At 41.5% G+C, this 17,291-nt stretch overlaps 7 protein-coding genes across 9 annotated transcripts in view; 5 read left to right on the top strand and 2 right to left on the bottom strand.

Annotated features, from left to right (window-relative positions):
- LOC126559071 (RNA-binding protein pno1) overlaps positions 1-9,003 on the top strand; it is a 454,598-nt gene extending 445,595 nt beyond the window's left edge. The window contains exon 5 of the mRNA XM_050215174.1: positions 8,992-9,003. The gene's annotated coding sequence lies outside the window, so the exon portion shown is untranslated. The remainder of the gene's footprint in view (positions 1-8,991) is intronic.
- Positions 1-17,291, top strand: part of LOC126558142 (uncharacterized) — a 459,948-nt gene that overhangs the window by 142,246 nt on the left and 300,411 nt on the right. The window lies entirely within an intron of this gene.
- LOC126558359 (lachesin-like) overlaps positions 1-17,291 on the top strand; it is a 346,936-nt gene that overhangs the window by 69,451 nt on the left and 260,194 nt on the right. The gene's annotated exons all lie outside the window — the stretch shown is intronic.
- The window catches only part of LOC126556783 (protein dispatched), a 383,943-nt gene that overhangs the window by 225,848 nt on the left and 140,804 nt on the right, over positions 1-17,291 (bottom strand). The gene's annotated exons all lie outside the window — the stretch shown is intronic.
- LOC126557230 (band 4.1-like protein 5) overlaps positions 1-17,291 on the top strand; it is a 252,065-nt gene that overhangs the window by 211,596 nt on the left and 23,178 nt on the right. The gene's annotated exons all lie outside the window — the stretch shown is intronic.
- LOC126565588 (transmembrane protease serine 9-like) overlaps positions 1-17,291 on the top strand; it is a 307,009-nt gene that overhangs the window by 286,174 nt on the left and 3,544 nt on the right. The window lies entirely within an intron of this gene.
- On the bottom strand, positions 2,126-3,961 carry LOC126558166 (uncharacterized). 2 transcript variants are annotated; one of them, XM_050214128.1, is made up of 5 exons: positions 3,574-3,961; positions 3,386-3,499; positions 3,181-3,315; positions 2,408-2,804; positions 2,126-2,333 (listed from the first exon to the last, which is right to left on the bottom strand). In XM_050214128.1, exons 1-5 carry the CDS (start codon positions 3,959-3,961, stop codon positions 2,126-2,128), a joined length of 1,242 nt encoding a protein of 413 aa, XP_050070085.1. The 2 variants fall into 2 exon arrangements, with proteins under 2 accessions (XP_050070085.1, XP_050070086.1); XM_050214129.1 differs by having other exon boundaries at positions 3,181-3,312.

The following is a 17,291-nucleotide window of genomic DNA, read 5'->3' as shown; positions in this document are numbered from 1 at the left end:
TTAAATGGGTGCAATTTTGAGTTCTTTGACATTTGTAGAAAGCTAAGCTTGGAAATAAAAATTGCTGTCAACTATCAACTTCAATTAGTTACGGAATAGTAAATTGAAATGCATTCATCCAAGCGCCAAAGCGCCACGTGAATATTGCTCAAGTACAGCACACACAACTATTCAAATTAATATTAGGCGTGTAGCTTTCTACTTAAGAGCAACGCAGTGGCAATTTCAAAATCAATGCAGTGCATGATTTATGACGAAGATAAACACTAAGTGCTCAGAATTTATTTCAATTAGTTATTATTAGTTATTCGATGGTTGGCGTGACCTTAGAAGGTCATTATGCCAAGAAGAATAGTTACTATTTATTAGATCAACTGATCAAAAGGATAACCTTTGAATGCTGTTTACAGTCTTACGCTACAGTAACGAAGAAGAATATTTTTTTTCGGGTGTAAGTATAACAAATATTTGGTGAAAGGGGATAATGCATTTTTCAAATCACAGTCCTGCCATATAGGAAGTATATACTTACTTTAAAATGTACTTAAAAATCTGTTGTAAAATTTACGTTTTCTTGTGACCATGAGTTTCCAACAACAAAGCACAATATTTGTAATTTGATTTTTTTATTAAATGACTGTGGTCGTGTATCTAACGAAGAAATAGAGATCAAATATCCCGACAAATCATGTGCAGTAATGGTCATCTTAATTAAACATGATATTAAAATAGAAAAAAAAACAACTTTTACACCGCAAGGCTTACAGGCTTTTGTGAACATTCTATGAAAAGAATTAAAAACAACAGAGCACATTTGTCAAACATTCTTCCACTCATGTGCGCAAAATTAACAAGTTTGACTTTGTAAGCGTTCTCTTATCAACTACCATGACACTCCAGCATTAGAATGGAGGGAAACCCGTAGTCTGGTTAATATAAATACACTTCATTAATGTCCGGAAGTTTGAGGACATCCCGGCACTAGTTCCCTACCCACAGTTTTCCCATCAGTTTTACCACACATTACCACTGCATACAGGAAATGAATGTAAATTGAAACGAAATGAAAAAGCAGCATCTTCTCATACGGGACGTACTTTATTGTTCACGACTGCTTTGGCGTTCGAATACGCGCCCAGCATTCGCTTTCTTTCCACCCTTTTATACGCTATATTTCTAACACACCTACACACACCGCATACCGCACATCCGGAGTGCCGTTACTAGCACGGATTCTACATTCTAGGCATTCGTTTATCTCTGTCACTGTTTGTTTGAACGACTACTATATTTTACATCCAACGCGTCAAGTTCGTGCCCCGATGCGATTCGCGCTACCGAAAACGGGGCACATCCTTGCCGTTCGTTATGTTCTTTATTCTATTTTCATCTGTTTCCTTTAGCTGAACACGTGGAACCTTCAGCTCTGATTCGCTCGGTGTAACCGTCGGGTAGGATATCCCATCTGCTCTCACGCATACTTCATTGTTCTTAATTATAATGCCACGGTTCACATTTCATTTCCCACCATGTGTTTTTTTTTGCCAACCTACATTAGTTGGTACACTAGCGGGGCCATTCACGTCTATTAAATACAAACACAACCTGTACATAGCGCTTGAGCGTTGTAGCACGAACAGACACGTTTAAAGTTTAGCTTTCTCTCAGATTATTAGTGACAGTAAGTTGAGTAGCGGATTTTAAATAAATAAATAAATAAATAAATAAATAATTTAAATAAATAAATAGCTTCATAAATAAATCCACGCGTCGACATTGCATGGCAGAGAAAGGATGGTAAGCAACAGTGAGGATCGGTAAAGCCGATTAAGTTGCACTAGCGACACAGAACGTAAGCTTCCTAGTATAGTGTAAGTAAACGAATAAGCGAGCGCGTTATCCATTCACATAGCATTCCCATCACCATCTGTCTTAGTGGCCACATCCACCGATTACACTGAGCGTTAACACGTGTCATTGTTCCGGTTCCATTTTACTCGCAGTGAATGTAGTGTAAGGCAAATATTGAGAGTAAAGCATTCTCCCATTTGCCGTAGTTTTAGATGGCGATTGTAGGTTTGAAATCTTTCTATCCTGCCGTGCCTGGGGCGGTGGCTTCAGCTTTCTACAGTTTGCGTGCATGGACGAGCTTGTTAATGTCGTTGAACGTGGTAACCATGGCCGGATTCGACAGGTCCTTGTAACCGACGCAATCCTTGTAGTGTGCGTCACAGTTCACCCCGTCCTGCCCATCCTTGGCCGCTCGCATGTACTTGAAGAATCGCAGGATGTCGGGATTATCGTTGGTCGGCTTCCGAAGCTCATCCAGCTCCCTGGTACATAGTCAAAAAACAATTGCAAACGAGGATTAGTGAGCGCAATCGTGTTTAACAATCGTAACGCTTACCTGCTCAGTTGCGCCGATATTAAATTACTGTACGGTGCATATTTGGCCGGATTCGCGTACATTAGGCAGACGAGCCGCTGTCGACATTGTTCCTCCTTGTTGGACAATCCCATCTGGGCAAAGATGGCGTCCAGGCGGGACAGCAGCGGACTGTAGAAGGGATCGTAGTTCGTCAACAGTAGGCTGCTGCTCGGGATGTCGTGGAATATCTTGAAATCGTTTTTGGCCGACTGTTGCTTCCGCCGGTTAGCTGCCTGAGCCATCGATGGTCCGACGTACGTTACACGACCGCCTCCGTACCCTAACCGCGACAGTGCGTTGGCTGCATTAGTGTGGGTTCCCATTGAGGCTGGATCGTATACGATGGAGTTGTAGCTCGTTCCCGCTGCATGGGCATCTGCAAATGGGGTATAATGGAAATTAGGTTTTTGACTGTTTGGAGCGTAAAAATAAAGTTTTTGCTTTGTACAAAGTATTTCTGAATGCTTCCACATTTGAATGAAACGAATTCATTGAAAGTTTAGACTAATCAAAAATGTAGTAAAATGTGCTGAGATGCGTAGTACCGTTTTTTTTAAACCTTTTAAATTTACTTATCTATAATTATACCTGTTCGTGCTTAGCTTCCTCTAATTTGTAAGTAACAAACTAATTCATTTCCTTCTTAATTGATGTCGCAAAGCTCTACAATTGTTTTAATGAATTTAATCTGATTTTCTCATGCATTCATTCGTTAGCTATTACATCCACTCATCGTAGCCTTCCCAACATACCATCTGATGGCAAATAGCCGTGTCCATCATTCATACCAAAGTCGTGGTCCGCATTGTAAGACGTGGTGTCCTTGAAGTCTAAATCATCAACCGTCTGCACCGGATGTGACAGTCCAGAAACCGAGGATAACCCTGCTAATACGGAAATTAATGCAACGGAATGAGTCAAGCTGAACCAACTGGGACAGCTAACGAGCCTCCTTACCTTTGCCAACTATCTTGCCCAGTGAACCGATGATGCTGGGCAGGAACATCATGACCAGCACGGTTTTAACAATTTGCAATCCAATCATGACCGGCCATAGCAGCTTCTTCATGCCTGCAATGACACATAACATCGTACCCAGTTCAACAATGTCTCGACTCAACTATTTGCCACCCACAGGTTCGTACCTTTGAAGAAAAACAACCGTCCCGTTTCTGGTGCCTTTGCCGACGCACGGCTTTGGGCAACATCTGCGGCCGTACCAAGAAACCGTGCCACTCCCTTAATGACGGCACGATCAAAGTTGCTCAGCGTCGTCGACGAGTTGGCTGTCGCGGCGGATCGTCCATCAACGAAGGCACTTTCAATTAAATCCTTTGAATTCCGACTAAACCAATCGCCTACGTAGTCGGTCAGGGCGCTCTCAAACTCTTCCAGCTCATTCGGACGGTGCGAGCTGGTAGTGTGATTTTCCGTGCCGGCTGCGTGTACGGCTGGATGGAGCCCAACCATCACCAGCAGAAGCAGTACCGTACCGAGTGCCATCGGCCGGGACTGTCGTCTAATTGTTACCATCGTGGATGCTAGATCCCGTCTCGTCCTTTTTCGTCTTGTGAAGTATCTTTTCGCACAAAATTGCTCAATTCAGTTTGGGCGTTTTGTTTCTTTCTAGAACGCAAACGAGTCTTCAGGCGCTTGAACGCTTGCGTGTGTACGTGTGGGTTTCAGGTTAAAGATTTGTTTCCTTTCGGTGTTATCAGTTTCTTCCACTAGACGCACCATCGGCAACGAATTTAATATCTAAAATAAGTTGGTGCTATCGTACTTCGCTTTGAATCGATCGTTCGCTCAGTTGGTTGGCTCCCACTGGAAAATCTGTAACAAAAAAAAAAGAACAGTATAATCGGCAATTAATTAGTGTTGGGAAGGAAAAATTGTGTAGGCAGTGAGTAGTAGCCGCGCTGATTAATGCTGCGGTACGGACAGCTACCCCGAGTGGAAAAGGAACAAACAAGAGATTGGGGTTTAAATTGGAACCGTTCTGTAGCGCGATACCGTCACGACCATCCACCGACCGTCGCTTTCCGGGCTTTGGAAAAACAAGAGCTGACTGAAGACTTAAAAAAAACAACAAATATTCGGTTTTCGGTTTTCGAATATGTTATTTTCCATTCCATTCACCAGGCACACCAGAAGCACAACGAGTGAGTCTGACGGGTCTGCTGAGGATGTTGTGTTGACTAACGATAATGGGTTCCGGATCGAACGTGAGAATTGATTGCATTTTTTCTCAATTTTCATAAATCAACTGCGTTGTGTTGGTAAACGGTTTTGTCTTGTTTTTTTTTTTTGCTGGCTCTTGTTTTGCAATCGGGAACCGAGAGCGTTTTTTAATGAACTTGACCGGTAAACGGTGTATAATGAAAACAATCATCCATCCCGTGCTGGCTTTGAAGGAAGATCTAATAAATTACACGGTACTGCTAACGTATAATAATTTCAGAACGATTGGGTTGGCGCTTTTAATTATTGCGGGTTTTAAATTACAACGGTTGGGTTTTGTGCAGCACACACGTGTTCCAACCACAGTAAATAAGTGTGAAAAGATAATTCAACTGGTTGATGGTTAATTTCGTTGAAATAGTTTCGATATTTAAGCTTTTACTTAGAAAGCTTCCAAACACAAATCTTTGCTTAGGTTCCATACGCACGGTGAAAGCCGAATTACTCATTCGTTACCTTGGAAACGAAAGTCGTCAAATATTGGTTATTGTCTAATGATCATGCTTGATCGTGGGAATTTTCTTTTCTTGCGAGCAGTGTAGCATGTTTGTAAGATGAGACAATCGATGCTACAGCAACGTGAGGATCATAACGAGACCTCTTTTAAATTTTCCAGCCAATAACAGTTACTGAAGATAATTTAATTTAATATTTTACATTTGGTTATGACGGTCCAGTGCCGTATTGTCATTTTAAATTAATATTTTTTATTTATTTATTTATAATTGATTATTACACTCCAGTGCCGTATTGTCAACAACGCTTGTGTTGATTAAATTTTTACAGATTTATAAGGCATTTCCTCCTTATTCTTTGCCTTATCCCAGGCATACTCGGTTAATTTTAATTTAATAATTCGATGTAATTTTATGCTTTAGTATGAGTTTTAATTAAGGATTAAACATCACATTAACCTTTTATTCATTTGATCATTTTTTGTTCAAGCGCTCCACCGAGTCGACCACTGTCTTTTGTGTGGTTTGTTATTTAGACAAAAAAAAAAAAGTTATTGAAGATTTGTTAGTATCATATGATTTATAACTCGACAAAATATTGGCAAAGCGTTACAATAATGACCAATTATCAATGCCACGAGTTTTACGACCTCTTCTCTTCTGAAGAGAGAAGATAACGTCAAAATGACAGTGAATTTCGGCAGTACTAGCTCACCAGTATTCTAAGATTCTTCAAATGCATCAGAAGCAATATCGACATCCAGGTGACAATCTATTAACATGAACGATTGAACGAGCTTAAGAAAAACTTTTTACCAAAAACTCTGTTTAAACCACAACCAGTGTTTGAAATAGGACCTGATCATCAAGACTCAATAGGAGCAGAAAATGACTGAAGTTTTTGGCAATATTTTTGGAAAATACTTATTTATTTATTTATTTATTTTGTCTATAACTAATTATAGCTGTTCTAAAGTCATAACTGGTAACCTTGCCGTTGGCGGAATGTCTGGATTCGATTCTGCGGTAAACTTGCAAGGTTACTGTGGCTACCGACTCCTTGCGTTTTACAGACGTCAGGGTCACCAGCGTCAACATTGGATCACTTTCTTCTTCTTCTTCTTATGCGAGTGTGGATTGTATCCTCCTATGGCCGGTGATGCTTCGCTCTCCCGTTCATATTCAGAGGCTTACCTCACTCTACTTTGCCTTTCGACTTCTAAGAGTTGGATCACTTTAACCAATGAAATAGGTTTGGGAGACGTGAAGTTGTAACTGGCGGCTTTACAGTTGGCGGAATGCGTGAGTTTGATGCTACTGTAGCTTCACAAAGTCGTAGTGACTTTCGGACACGTGCGTTCTGCCGATGGTAGGGCCGCCAGCCACAACATCCACATGCTGGCAACGAAATGGAGTAGCTAACACCACAAAGTATTCGTAACAAAGGTCGTGCTAGGGAGCCAGTTGCCAGACATCACGGTACGATGCTGCATAGAGGCGCTGACCCCTTGGAAAGAGAGAGGACAACAACATTACAACCGAGCTCACCCGGTATAGGGTACACTTGAATTGAGGGAGAAGGAAATTCCCTCCCCTTCAAATAGGATATAAGTTGAATAAGTTACAAAGCTAGATATAAGTTTAGATTTTAAAGAATATGGTCTGGCCATCATAGCAAATAAGAAAAATTATAACGATTCGCATTGTCACCACCGCTTGTGATGACCGAAACAATAAACATTAAGAATAAGGCTTTTCCTTCTTATTTTTGGCTTATCCCGGGCATAGTTGGTTATTTGTTATTATTGTGTACGTTAATAAAAATAACATCATACATATTTATTTAAGCATGATACTCATACGCATCAAGCAAAAATGTAATCTGAGCTGTATCTGTATCGCTAATCACTACCATGGAGAAGTGCATGAACGAAATGAAATACACCACGAGCAAAATAATCACTAGCATTAATCATGGCGTGCAAATAATTCATAACATATGGTAGAATAGTTTTCCGTTACAATGAATTACTTCAATTATTCTTTTCCGTGCAGATGTTTATTGGAAACTGTTATATTTTCTCCTTTTATATTTATTTTGTGGTATGAAACTGTTGTATGATACTTGTTTTATGATTTTTTCTCATTAAATTTCGTCTGAATTTTGAACGACTACTTTTATCAAGCAGTAATTAACTGTAAAAAATAACAGAATAAAGATTACACTGCTTTGCTATCTATACAAATAAAAATTTCAAATGGAAATTTTTGGAATAATCTAAATGCTTCATTGCAGCTTAAACGATTGGTGCATCAGCAGTAATAAAATTAATTCCATAATTCCAGCCAAAAGTAACTATGCAACAGTTTTAAACGAATGCTTGAAAATAAAACAAGCAAATTTCACGCTTCTGCTCGATTACGATACATTAAACAAACCACTCCAACCTGAAACCTCCAAGAAAAGTTTGTAACGTGAGCAATATGTGCGTTTGTTTGAATTCCCTTTCATACATGCCACCACGCTACGTACTAGCGTCTATTGCATAGCTTAATTTCTTTTATCTGTCTTCGGTTGTCTGTTCGCATGGTAAAAGAGAGAAATAAAATGGTAAACAAAAATGCAACGCGTCGAAGATCGTTGGCATCAACACTTCAGTCGGAACTGTGGCGGCAGCAAACAAAAAAAAATCATTAGAAACACTTACACATGCACACAACAATCGACCGAGGCAGGCGAAGAGATGGTAGCGATGGTTGCATCGAAAGCGAAAATGGAAATCAGTCATCGTTGCACACACATGAGCAAATGCATTTCACCCACATCGGAATCGGCTTTCGTTTGCATTTCTCTCGGTTGCCAGCAGTCTGCAAATATGTTTACCATGGGCACGGGATGAGTTGAATTTTGTTATTTTTTTTATTTTTGCACGTTCACTGACCCATCCCGACCAAAGTTTCTCAGGGGGTTGTGAGCAACCTAACCCCGCTTGCTTTTTACACCCTTTTTTTTCGAAACATTTAATATTCATTCGCCGGCTAAAAATTACTCTACATTGCAAGAGCCGAATTGCCGTGTCGTTTCGAAGATAGAAAAAAAAAAAAACTTTAGCACAACGGTTCTTCCACAAAATACGAAGCATATCCACGCACCCATCCCGGAAGGAGACCCCTTAATTTGGAAGACACACACACAAATCATCTGTTCCCAACGACCGGGTTGTCCGTTGCAGAACCGTTGTCCGGGGCGGATGGTACGAGGTTACCTACTTCTTCCCAGTGCTCCACCGGTTGCTACCGATGGTCTGCCGCCGAAGATTATCAGAGCGGAAATCTATACCCCCTCCGGAGCACGGTGGAATCGCGGAAAAGGAAAGAAAGGAAAGAACCGGACGCTACGATTGATGACCTCTGCTGCCACACTTTGGTGGCACAATTTCGACTCGAACAAAAACCCTCGCGCGCCTTTCCGATACGAATCTTGCAATCGAATTGCACCCGCTTTTTTCGAATCGCACGCGCAATCTGGCAGCGATCAATCACCTGAAATTTGAACGATAAACGGACGAACCGTTTATGCTTGTGAGTGCCAATTGGCCCGGTTTGATAAATCGTACCAAATCCCTCCTCATCACTCCTTCTCATTTGCATCCTGAATTTCGGTTGACGGGTGAGTTTGAAGGTAGCATAATTTTCCGTTGGTATAATTTTTTCTGTTCTCGTTTAGCTTTTTGTGTTTATCTTTTCCATTGCTTGTTGTTATCTGGATTCGTTATAGCTTTGCAGACGGATTGTGCAGTTAAGTGTGACGCAAACGAGACACGCATCAACATGTGAAAAACAATGTCAAGAGGCTATGTGGGTAAGGGATCCGGTTGAAAATAGATCAGAGATAGAAAAACCTGTTATGATAACCAATCGCTCGGTTTTGTTCCCAATCGGTTTCTTTTAGTTTTCAAGTCATCGTTCTGAAGGTTTCATATATGCTAGCACACCAACATACTTCGTTTTGCTTAGTGATATTTTATCATTTATCTGTGAATTTAATTCGGTAAAGTACAAGTCGAAATATCCATAGAGCCATGCTCGCCGTAATGGTTTGTCTCAAAACCTAATTGGAAAACTGATAGAAAAAACGGGGATTATTATGATCTTTGCTAATACTTTACCAAGAAAAAAAAATGTGGCTACTTAAGCAGCAAAAAGAAATCAAAATCCGACCACTGGAATCTTTCTCCTTATGTTTTGGTCCAAGAGATTGTTGGAAAACGGGCGGCTAAGTATTAACGCAAACAGCTGCACTTGACTTTTTACTTAAATAGCAGCTACTACTTCCCAGCTAGTCTTACCAGCTCGGAGAGAAATTGTTTGCTACTTCAGAAAAAGATCTCCTCTAAAGCGTTCAACTCACGATTGAAAACTGCTGCGCTTGTAATCAACAGCCAACCAAATGACGTGAAAATTGTTTGCAACGCAAAAGCAAGCAACAAAAACATTTGCAAATGGAACAACAAATTGTTTACCACTTGCTTTTTTTTTCATAAATTCCATTTTCTTTGTGTGTGTGTTCGGGCGAACATTGAGTGCAAAAATAATGCAGGAAGCTGGAGAAAATAATCTGCAGAAACTGTGTCAACACACCGTCTGTCAATGGCCATTGGTCGCGTCTAGTGACGAAAAGCACTACAACTCCCGACCGACCCTGCGGAAGTGGCATGCTCAACGAAGCGCCAACCAGCCCATCAGGTACTCTTACTCTAAGGGCCATAGTTTTGCATCTCGGCCACACCTTGCCCGGCGGTATCGGGTGTCGTTTCTGCTACTTTCTAAAGCTGCGTTTGCTTGCAGCAACTGCATTTGCTCGGCCCGTACGAACCACCGACACGTGCGATTACTTCGTATCGATTCACCGATACCTTTGGGGGCTGGTTGTGGCTGCAGATAAAATTGCGTCCAACATCCGACACCTTGTAACGCACGGACACAAAGTGGATGTATCTTTCAGCTGGCATGATGCTCTTTCTCCAGTTCTATTCACGCATCTACATCATCAACATCATCTCATGTACGCACTGTGGCCGTAAGCACGAACAATTTTTCAACTCCAGTTTTTTTTTTTTCGTTGTGATAATTATGGTGCTTGTCTACAGATTTCGTGTCGAATTGATCCAATCATCAATGTTTTCGACAGCGGGAAGCAATCGAAAGGAACCGAATCGAACTAATGGGCTCTCCGCACAGCTACCGGCGCGGGAAAGTTACACCCGGGGAAGAAGCACGAGACACGGCTCTGTACGGCCCAGCCAAGTGCCGGCAAAAGTGGGTGAAAAAAGCCGGTGAAACTGTTACGCTACTCAGCGACCGCGCCTCAAAGCGCCAGCGAGCAAAACGAGACTCAACGGCCTTACTAGGCCATCTCGATTAGGTGGCTTCTCCGGTTCGGAACGGAACGAGGCAGGGTATATTGGGTGCAATTTTCCTTCGTCATTGTAGAGAGGGTTTTCCCTTGCGTCACGTTGTGTGAGACGAGATGAGTTGCCATCAAACGCCTTTCGAAGATAAGGCGCCCGTGCTGGATGTACCGAAACGGCTCGTCTAATGTCGCCCTGTACTGCATCACGTTACCGAGAAATCGAAAGGTGGCTTCAATTAAACATGGCGTAGCTTAGGTTAATTGAGCTAATAGAAAGCGAAACACGACAGGAACCATGGTTTCGCGAGGGCCAAGGGGAAGGTAAGGGGTCGATCCGGCACTCGGGGAACACAGACTTGTGCGTGGCTACACGTTGGTGATGAAGATGAGATGCAAATCAGACCTATCAGCACTTCCGGCTTTAGGCTAGCTTATTGTTTTGAAGCTTTGACCGACTTTTGATTGAATTGTGTGGAGTAGGAAGCGTGGCTTTAATTAATCATGTGATAAGGGCCATTTCTTAACTCATTAACAACTCGGTACTGTTTTCGGAAAAGCATTTGTGTTGTGATTTTCAGAATATTGTTTCTGCCGTTCGGATAACTTATGAATTTTATTAGTCCCATAAGGATCATGTCGTCTTATTGAAGCTGAGAATGTGAAGCAAAATCCAATTGTTCTTCAATAATCAGTAGCTTAAAAAATAAACGTTTGTTTTGCTTCCTGCGGCAAGATTAAAGAATTGTTTAAGTATAACATTACAGAAAATTTTGAAACTTATATTGCAAGTGCAACTCCACTTTTACCAAATTTTCAAAATCGATATTTTCGAATTTCGATGAAAAAGTTTTTGATTGAAATATTCGTCAACTACTGTACTTTTCCTGTATAAATATTCTTTTAGACTACCCACAAAAGGCTATAAATGTATTTCTAGGTGAAAATCAACAACATACATTCAGTAGACCTCAGAGTTTCTCCTTAAAATTTTGTTTTTTTTTTCAAATAGAATTTCTATTGAGCTTAAAATATCTTATTCGATTTTCATGCCATCAGAAGCTTGACTCATATGTATTGCAATTTCACTAATATTAATTTATTAATGCATTATAATTTTTTTTTACCTTAAAGTTTATTCTTATAGACATGCTCCATAATTCTTGGATTTTATTGAGCAGAAAACTGATGATAGCTGTGATTTTAATCCATTCAAAGTACAGCTGTGTATCAGTTTTAATTATTCAATGTTAGGAGGCTAACATTCTTCCAGAAAGCGTGTTATTCGTGAATAAAATGAAGGAACATTAGGGAGGTTAACTTCATTACAATCGACGAATATATGTAGTTTCAAACCATTTCACATTCCAAAAGTAGAAGTTAGTGCAGTTCAACATGTTTTGATTTTGTTTGTTTTCGGTTTGATTTCTTACTGTAATACCGAATTTCCGAGATGGTCTTGCAAGGTACAAGTCATTTCTAAGAAGAGCATTGGCAAGAAAAACTAGATTCTTTCAGGATTCTGCCAAAAGATTGCGAAATAAAGGTCAAGTGCCATCAAAAAATAAAAATGCTCAAACAAACCAAAGCCTTAATTCACGTAGAAAAGGCTTTTATCCTTCAAAATGCGCCTCTGTGTTCTAGTGTCTGCCATCTTCTGATATTGTGAAATATTTTTCGCATGTTTCTATCTCTAGCTTTTCGTAATCCTCCAATTTAAAAACACCGTGAAGCATCAATCTGCATTCATCACTGCAATATTCAAAAGCTCACTTCAACACTGCGCTTTTTCGCATACAAAACCCTAGTGTGCATGGTGTAGATAAATCAGTTCGACAGTTCCTTTCACAAACGAATACTAAACGATGCAGTTAAAAAGAACGCTCCCGAACGGATATCCTGTGACACTGTGCCGTATTATTCGGCCATGCTGCGTGCCTTACCGTGAATCAGTTTCAGGATGCGGCTCAGGCTATCCATCGAAGTGTGTGAGTGAAAAAAATTGGGTCATATGATAGGCAAAACCCCCCACCATGTTCGGGGCCTTTTGGGATCCCGGAAATTCAATTAGCATGACTACTGCAGTTCAACATCGCGCGCCCAGTTCGCTGACTCGCTTCATCCAACCCACTCCTCAGGATGGCTGGGGCAAAGGGTTTGGGACGTACCCCAGCGCGGTACGTCAAGGTGGGCGAAAATGAAAACGGATAAAAATAAGACGTAAAAGTGAAAGCCAACTAGCGAGACAGGCCACGCCATCTTTGCAATGTAGCAAAGACGGTAGGACAGTCGGTACATCCCAGCCGGCCCCAAACCCCCTCGAGCGAGACAGGAAACGGGGTGGGTGTGTGACATTCAGGAACCGGTTTTCCGGTTCGTGGATTGCTTGCGTGCGGGTCAGGGTGCTTCAGTTCGTGGGCTTCAGGTTTGTTTTTTTTTTTTCGGGACGTAATCTTGTACTTCTGGATGGGAGAAATTTGTTTGTCCAACAAAAGTTGCACGGAATGGTGGTATTCACTTTCGAATGCGAAGTCAGCATCCTCTCCGGCACCTTCCCCTGCTTGCCGTAATAAGTCACACAAATGCACACACACATACACCGGTTGGAAAGTCTCCCGACCTTCCACTGAACGACTGTTTCCGTCAGAGTGCCGTTTTTTGTTGTTGTATGCTCGATCTTGAGGGCGCATCATGTTCGAACGGAAGTATGAAAATGGATGGTTTAGTCCGTTTTTTTGTTCAATTTTTTTTTTTCGTTCCTTTCTTGCAGGTTTGCATCTTCCCATTTCCACTGCCAGTAGTCCATCGTTAGTGGTAATATTTGACAGAGTAAATCATTTTATGTTCATGATGTCTGTTTTTCTCGGCATATTTTATATCATTTCGCCAGACAACCTCTTCTTCTAGCAGACGGGTATCATTACGTGACTAGAAAACGGAACTTCTGGAGCGTTATCATGCACCGGTTCTGGAAACGTTTCGGCACCCCACTGAAAGGATCGCTTTCAACAGCGTCGGTACTTGGGGCAAATGTTTGTTTAATGTGCTTCTTAAGCTGGGTCATAAAATGCCCTTTTCGTGTGGTGGACGAAAATTGGGAATGGTTTACATTGGAAAAGTCAACTCGGCTGTGATGGTACTAAATGAAATTCCACACTGCAATCGATCTGCTTGCTAACCATCTCTATCAGAAGAGCGCATGGTACGTAGACACAAAGCTGTCTTGTCAAATATTGTGTGTAATGAAATGAATTAGAATGTTGCAAATGTAAAAAAAAAGATATGCTGAGCAGTTATAGTAAAGCAAACCGCCATTAAAAACACTTGAATTTGTAAATAAGCCGTTGGGTTGACAGAAATGCTATCAAAGCAATGCAAAGAATGCTATCTATGCTTAAGGAAGATGAAGTCGGTACATGTTTACATCAAGGACAGCTATAAACTGTGGAAGTAAACAATTGCTTCAACAATTTATGCAACAAATTGCACACAAGCTATTTACCACATTGGCAAACCATTGTTAAGCTGGGGACTTGAAACATTAAACAAACTACATTAAAGTTGGCTTTTGACTAGAGTTCATATGGTACGCTGTTCCTTTGACCCTCAGGGCTAATGTTGAACGCTTGACGCTTCCACACGTCACACGGCAACCTTACGACAGGCCTCCATTTTATGGGCGCATCCATTTACACGGGAAAACATAGATAGTAAAAGTTTAATTACTATCATACCGCCATAAAATACGCTCCAGTTATGCAGGAAGTGGAGCACACGTCCGAACGGAAGCAAAGTTATTTCGCTTTATTTGTTTGCCGCTTACGGTAATTCGTTGGGTGCTAGGAAACACATGTTTTATTGACATCGGCTTTTTCAAGCGTTTATCCATCCCATGAAGCATCCCAGGGGCAAGACGAACTAATTGCTGATCGGGTTTTAGGTGGATCGTTTTGTGAAATTGGTATAAAACATGCCTAACGATAGCAGACAAACAAGTTCCGTTTCTTCCATTGATATCGGCTGAAATACATTCCTACTGTCCCCGGGTTTTGCACGCCCTAGCATGTTTACCTATTGACACTTTTACACGGTTTCGTGTTCGGCAAATGGGACTTTATATATCGCTTGTGAAATTTGTGGTTATCGGGTCCCCCCGTCCGGAGACACTCGAACGTTTAGCGGATGTTTATGAATCGCAAACAAACGCACACTCTCGAAGCTTCCGTGCTGCTCTCAAAATCCCATCGAGTCCCGCCCGATACAAGTGCGAATTATTATTATTCGCCTGGTCAGGCGATACCGTAAATTAGATTTTTGGGCCCTCCCCAACTCCAATCACACGACCATGCGTCCAATTTTCCTCAACACTCGCGCCGAAATATGCCTTTTTAAAAATAATTTTTGTTTTGTTCCTTTTTCTGCTGGCACGCCGCATCGGTCGTTCGTTTATTTCCCACCTGGGTTTCGCGTGTGTGTTTTTTTTGTGGTTCCTTTTCTGTGGCGATCACATCAGTGGCAAGTTTACTCCCAGTGCCCGCTACTACTTATCAGCGCTTTATGCTCCGTTGGCCCCCTTTACAGGGAGTCTCTTTCACCGGCTGACTCTCGCACCGGTACATACTCGCAGCGGGTCACTGGCATTGGGCACCTTTTTTTTTCTTTTTTTTTTTTTGCTCTCTTCCTTCTGATGCCCACCCTGATGCGTGTAATATTTTGGGCCATTTTATGAGGTCGGAACTGGGTCTGGAAGCGATTTTGGTGCCACGGGCATGTTTTTCGCTGACGTCTCGCTGGCTATCGATCTGTGCCAACGCAGCCCGATCATGAGCGAAACTGTTTCTTGTCCCGTATTTTTTTGGCCCTCCGGTTCTTCGCATCCTTCTGCATCTGCACTGTCTCTCAGATAGCTCTCGCAAAGAAAGTATTAGGCTGCATCTCTACATGGGGACTGGAAAATCGCTTGGTAGTAAATCACGTAACCCAAAAATGCCCCAAAAATCATAGGAAACAACCCCCGAAAAAGTCCCAAACTCCTTCCAGGAATTTGTCTTTTTCTCTTGCTGAACGGCTAAATTCCTACTTCAAAGCGAGCACCACGGACTGTCTGAATGAAATAAAATCTGACGGCATCCAGGAATGAATTTCTCCGTTCTCCAGCATTAGGGTTTTGCCTACTTCAAAGACAACCCGCGAGATATCGTTTCTTGGTGAGTTTTCAAACAGATGGGTTGGAAACCCCGGTACCAAGCACGGCAATTGGAAGTCGATAGGATCGATGAGGTTGGATAAATTGTTTGGAAAAGTTAGCGGTAATGGAATGTATGCTAAAGCATTTTTTTTTTGAGAAAAGGTAAGTTGATTCTTTTAGCCGGCTAGAATCGAAGCTCGTATTTCGAATTATTGAATTCTGCTTGCTTCTCCAGATTGTTCTAATAATCCGGTTTAATTTTTACATAAGCTCAACTTTACGCAGAGTTTTAATTTTGGATGAAGAACACCAATAAAATGCCGCTTTGTTTTCGGCTCATTAAATTCTAAGAAAATAATATCGAGCCAGCCTTCGAAAAGTTTTACTAACTTTCTAACATTTAACAAAAAGGCGTCATACATCTTTTATCACCTTCCTCAAGAAGCAGAAAGCCCTCCACAAATATCGATCGTGAAGAAATAAGTCCATGAATCAACCATCTCAACACCGGGTCTCAGGTCGATGTAACAAACAACTCGGTTACTGGTGCTCAAGTATGCTGCAGTGCACACTTCCGAGAATAGTAAATCGATTTAACCCCTACAAATGAGTGCTATTTTGCTCTTGCCGACACTCTTTTCTTAGACAAAGCGCCATTTCTTCGTCCCTGGCATACGTAGCGACGGGGCCAGACGTTCGTCCTACGCCTTCATGAAACATTAAATAAATGTATTCGTCATATTCGAGCGTCATAGCGAGCCTGTGTGACTACAGGATGCTTGCGTGTTTTGCGAATGTTGGTGAAGTATATCACTTTATCGAAAAGGAAAGCCAATCTACAGGCAGGGGAAGACATTCCGATAAAAGCACGCCATGCCTTCCTCAATCTCCAGCAGAAGAATCCTTCGGCCAACAACTTTCCTTTGTGAACAGGTTTTACTACATTTCGAGTTTGCTCATCTTCACGGTGGGTGCGTGCTAGCGGGCTGAAGCCTAGAAAAAGGGGGCAAACTTAATTGAGTCAACGATGAGTCAAGTTAGCCGACTGGTCAATAGCATCTTAGGTATTCCACGCGTGTTCACTCCTAGCCATGGTCTGTATAAAATTATGTGTAATTTTTCTAACTGATTGGTATACATTCAATTACAATCAAGCAATAGGACAGCAAAGGGCATGGAGCAAACGAACATGCTGAGTAAAGCCATGGTTGTCAACGTATCCTTGTGGTACATTCAACATCCTTGAACACAAAGGTAAAGGTAGCATCAGATTTCTCTGGGAAAATAGAAATGATCTGTCGACATAACTTATGACAGTGGTTAGCAAATTAAATTCGAAGAATAAAACAAGAACATAATAGAGATGTGTTCACGAGAACCAGTGAAATATTTGGTTTACGTTAGTAGAACACGATCGCTTTAACACCCTTCAAGTTGAAAATCAATTACCTGTATGGCATTAAAAACACTCTGCTTCGATACTCTAACCCAGTGAAGCCAAAATGTTTTTTGCTCGCCAGCCGAATTGTGTGAAAAAATATTCAATCCCTTTACTCGTAATAAGATGTC

This window comes from Anopheles maculipalpis, chromosome 2RL (genome assembly GCF_943734695.1).
Source record: "Anopheles maculipalpis chromosome 2RL, idAnoMacuDA_375_x, whole genome shotgun sequence".
Lineage (NCBI taxonomy): Eukaryota > Metazoa > Arthropoda > Insecta > Diptera > Culicidae > Anopheles > Anopheles maculipalpis.
This window is presented reverse-complemented; position numbering and strand designations above follow the sequence as displayed.

Bases quoted from the DNA above. Each gene is read 5' to 3' on its own strand.
- LOC126558166 (XM_050214128.1), bottom strand. From the start codon at position 3,961: ATGGTAACAATTAGACGACAGTCCCGGCCGATGGCACTCGGTACGGTA. The intron at 3,316-3,385 runs GTAAGGAGGCTC...TTTCCGTATTAG, and splicing joins GGGCAAGATAGTTGGCAAAG to CAGGGTTATCCTCGGTTTCT. The intron at 2,334-2,407 runs GTAAGCGTTACG...ACTATGTACCAG, and splicing joins ATATCGGCGCAACTGAGCAG to GGAGCTGGATGAGCTTCGGA.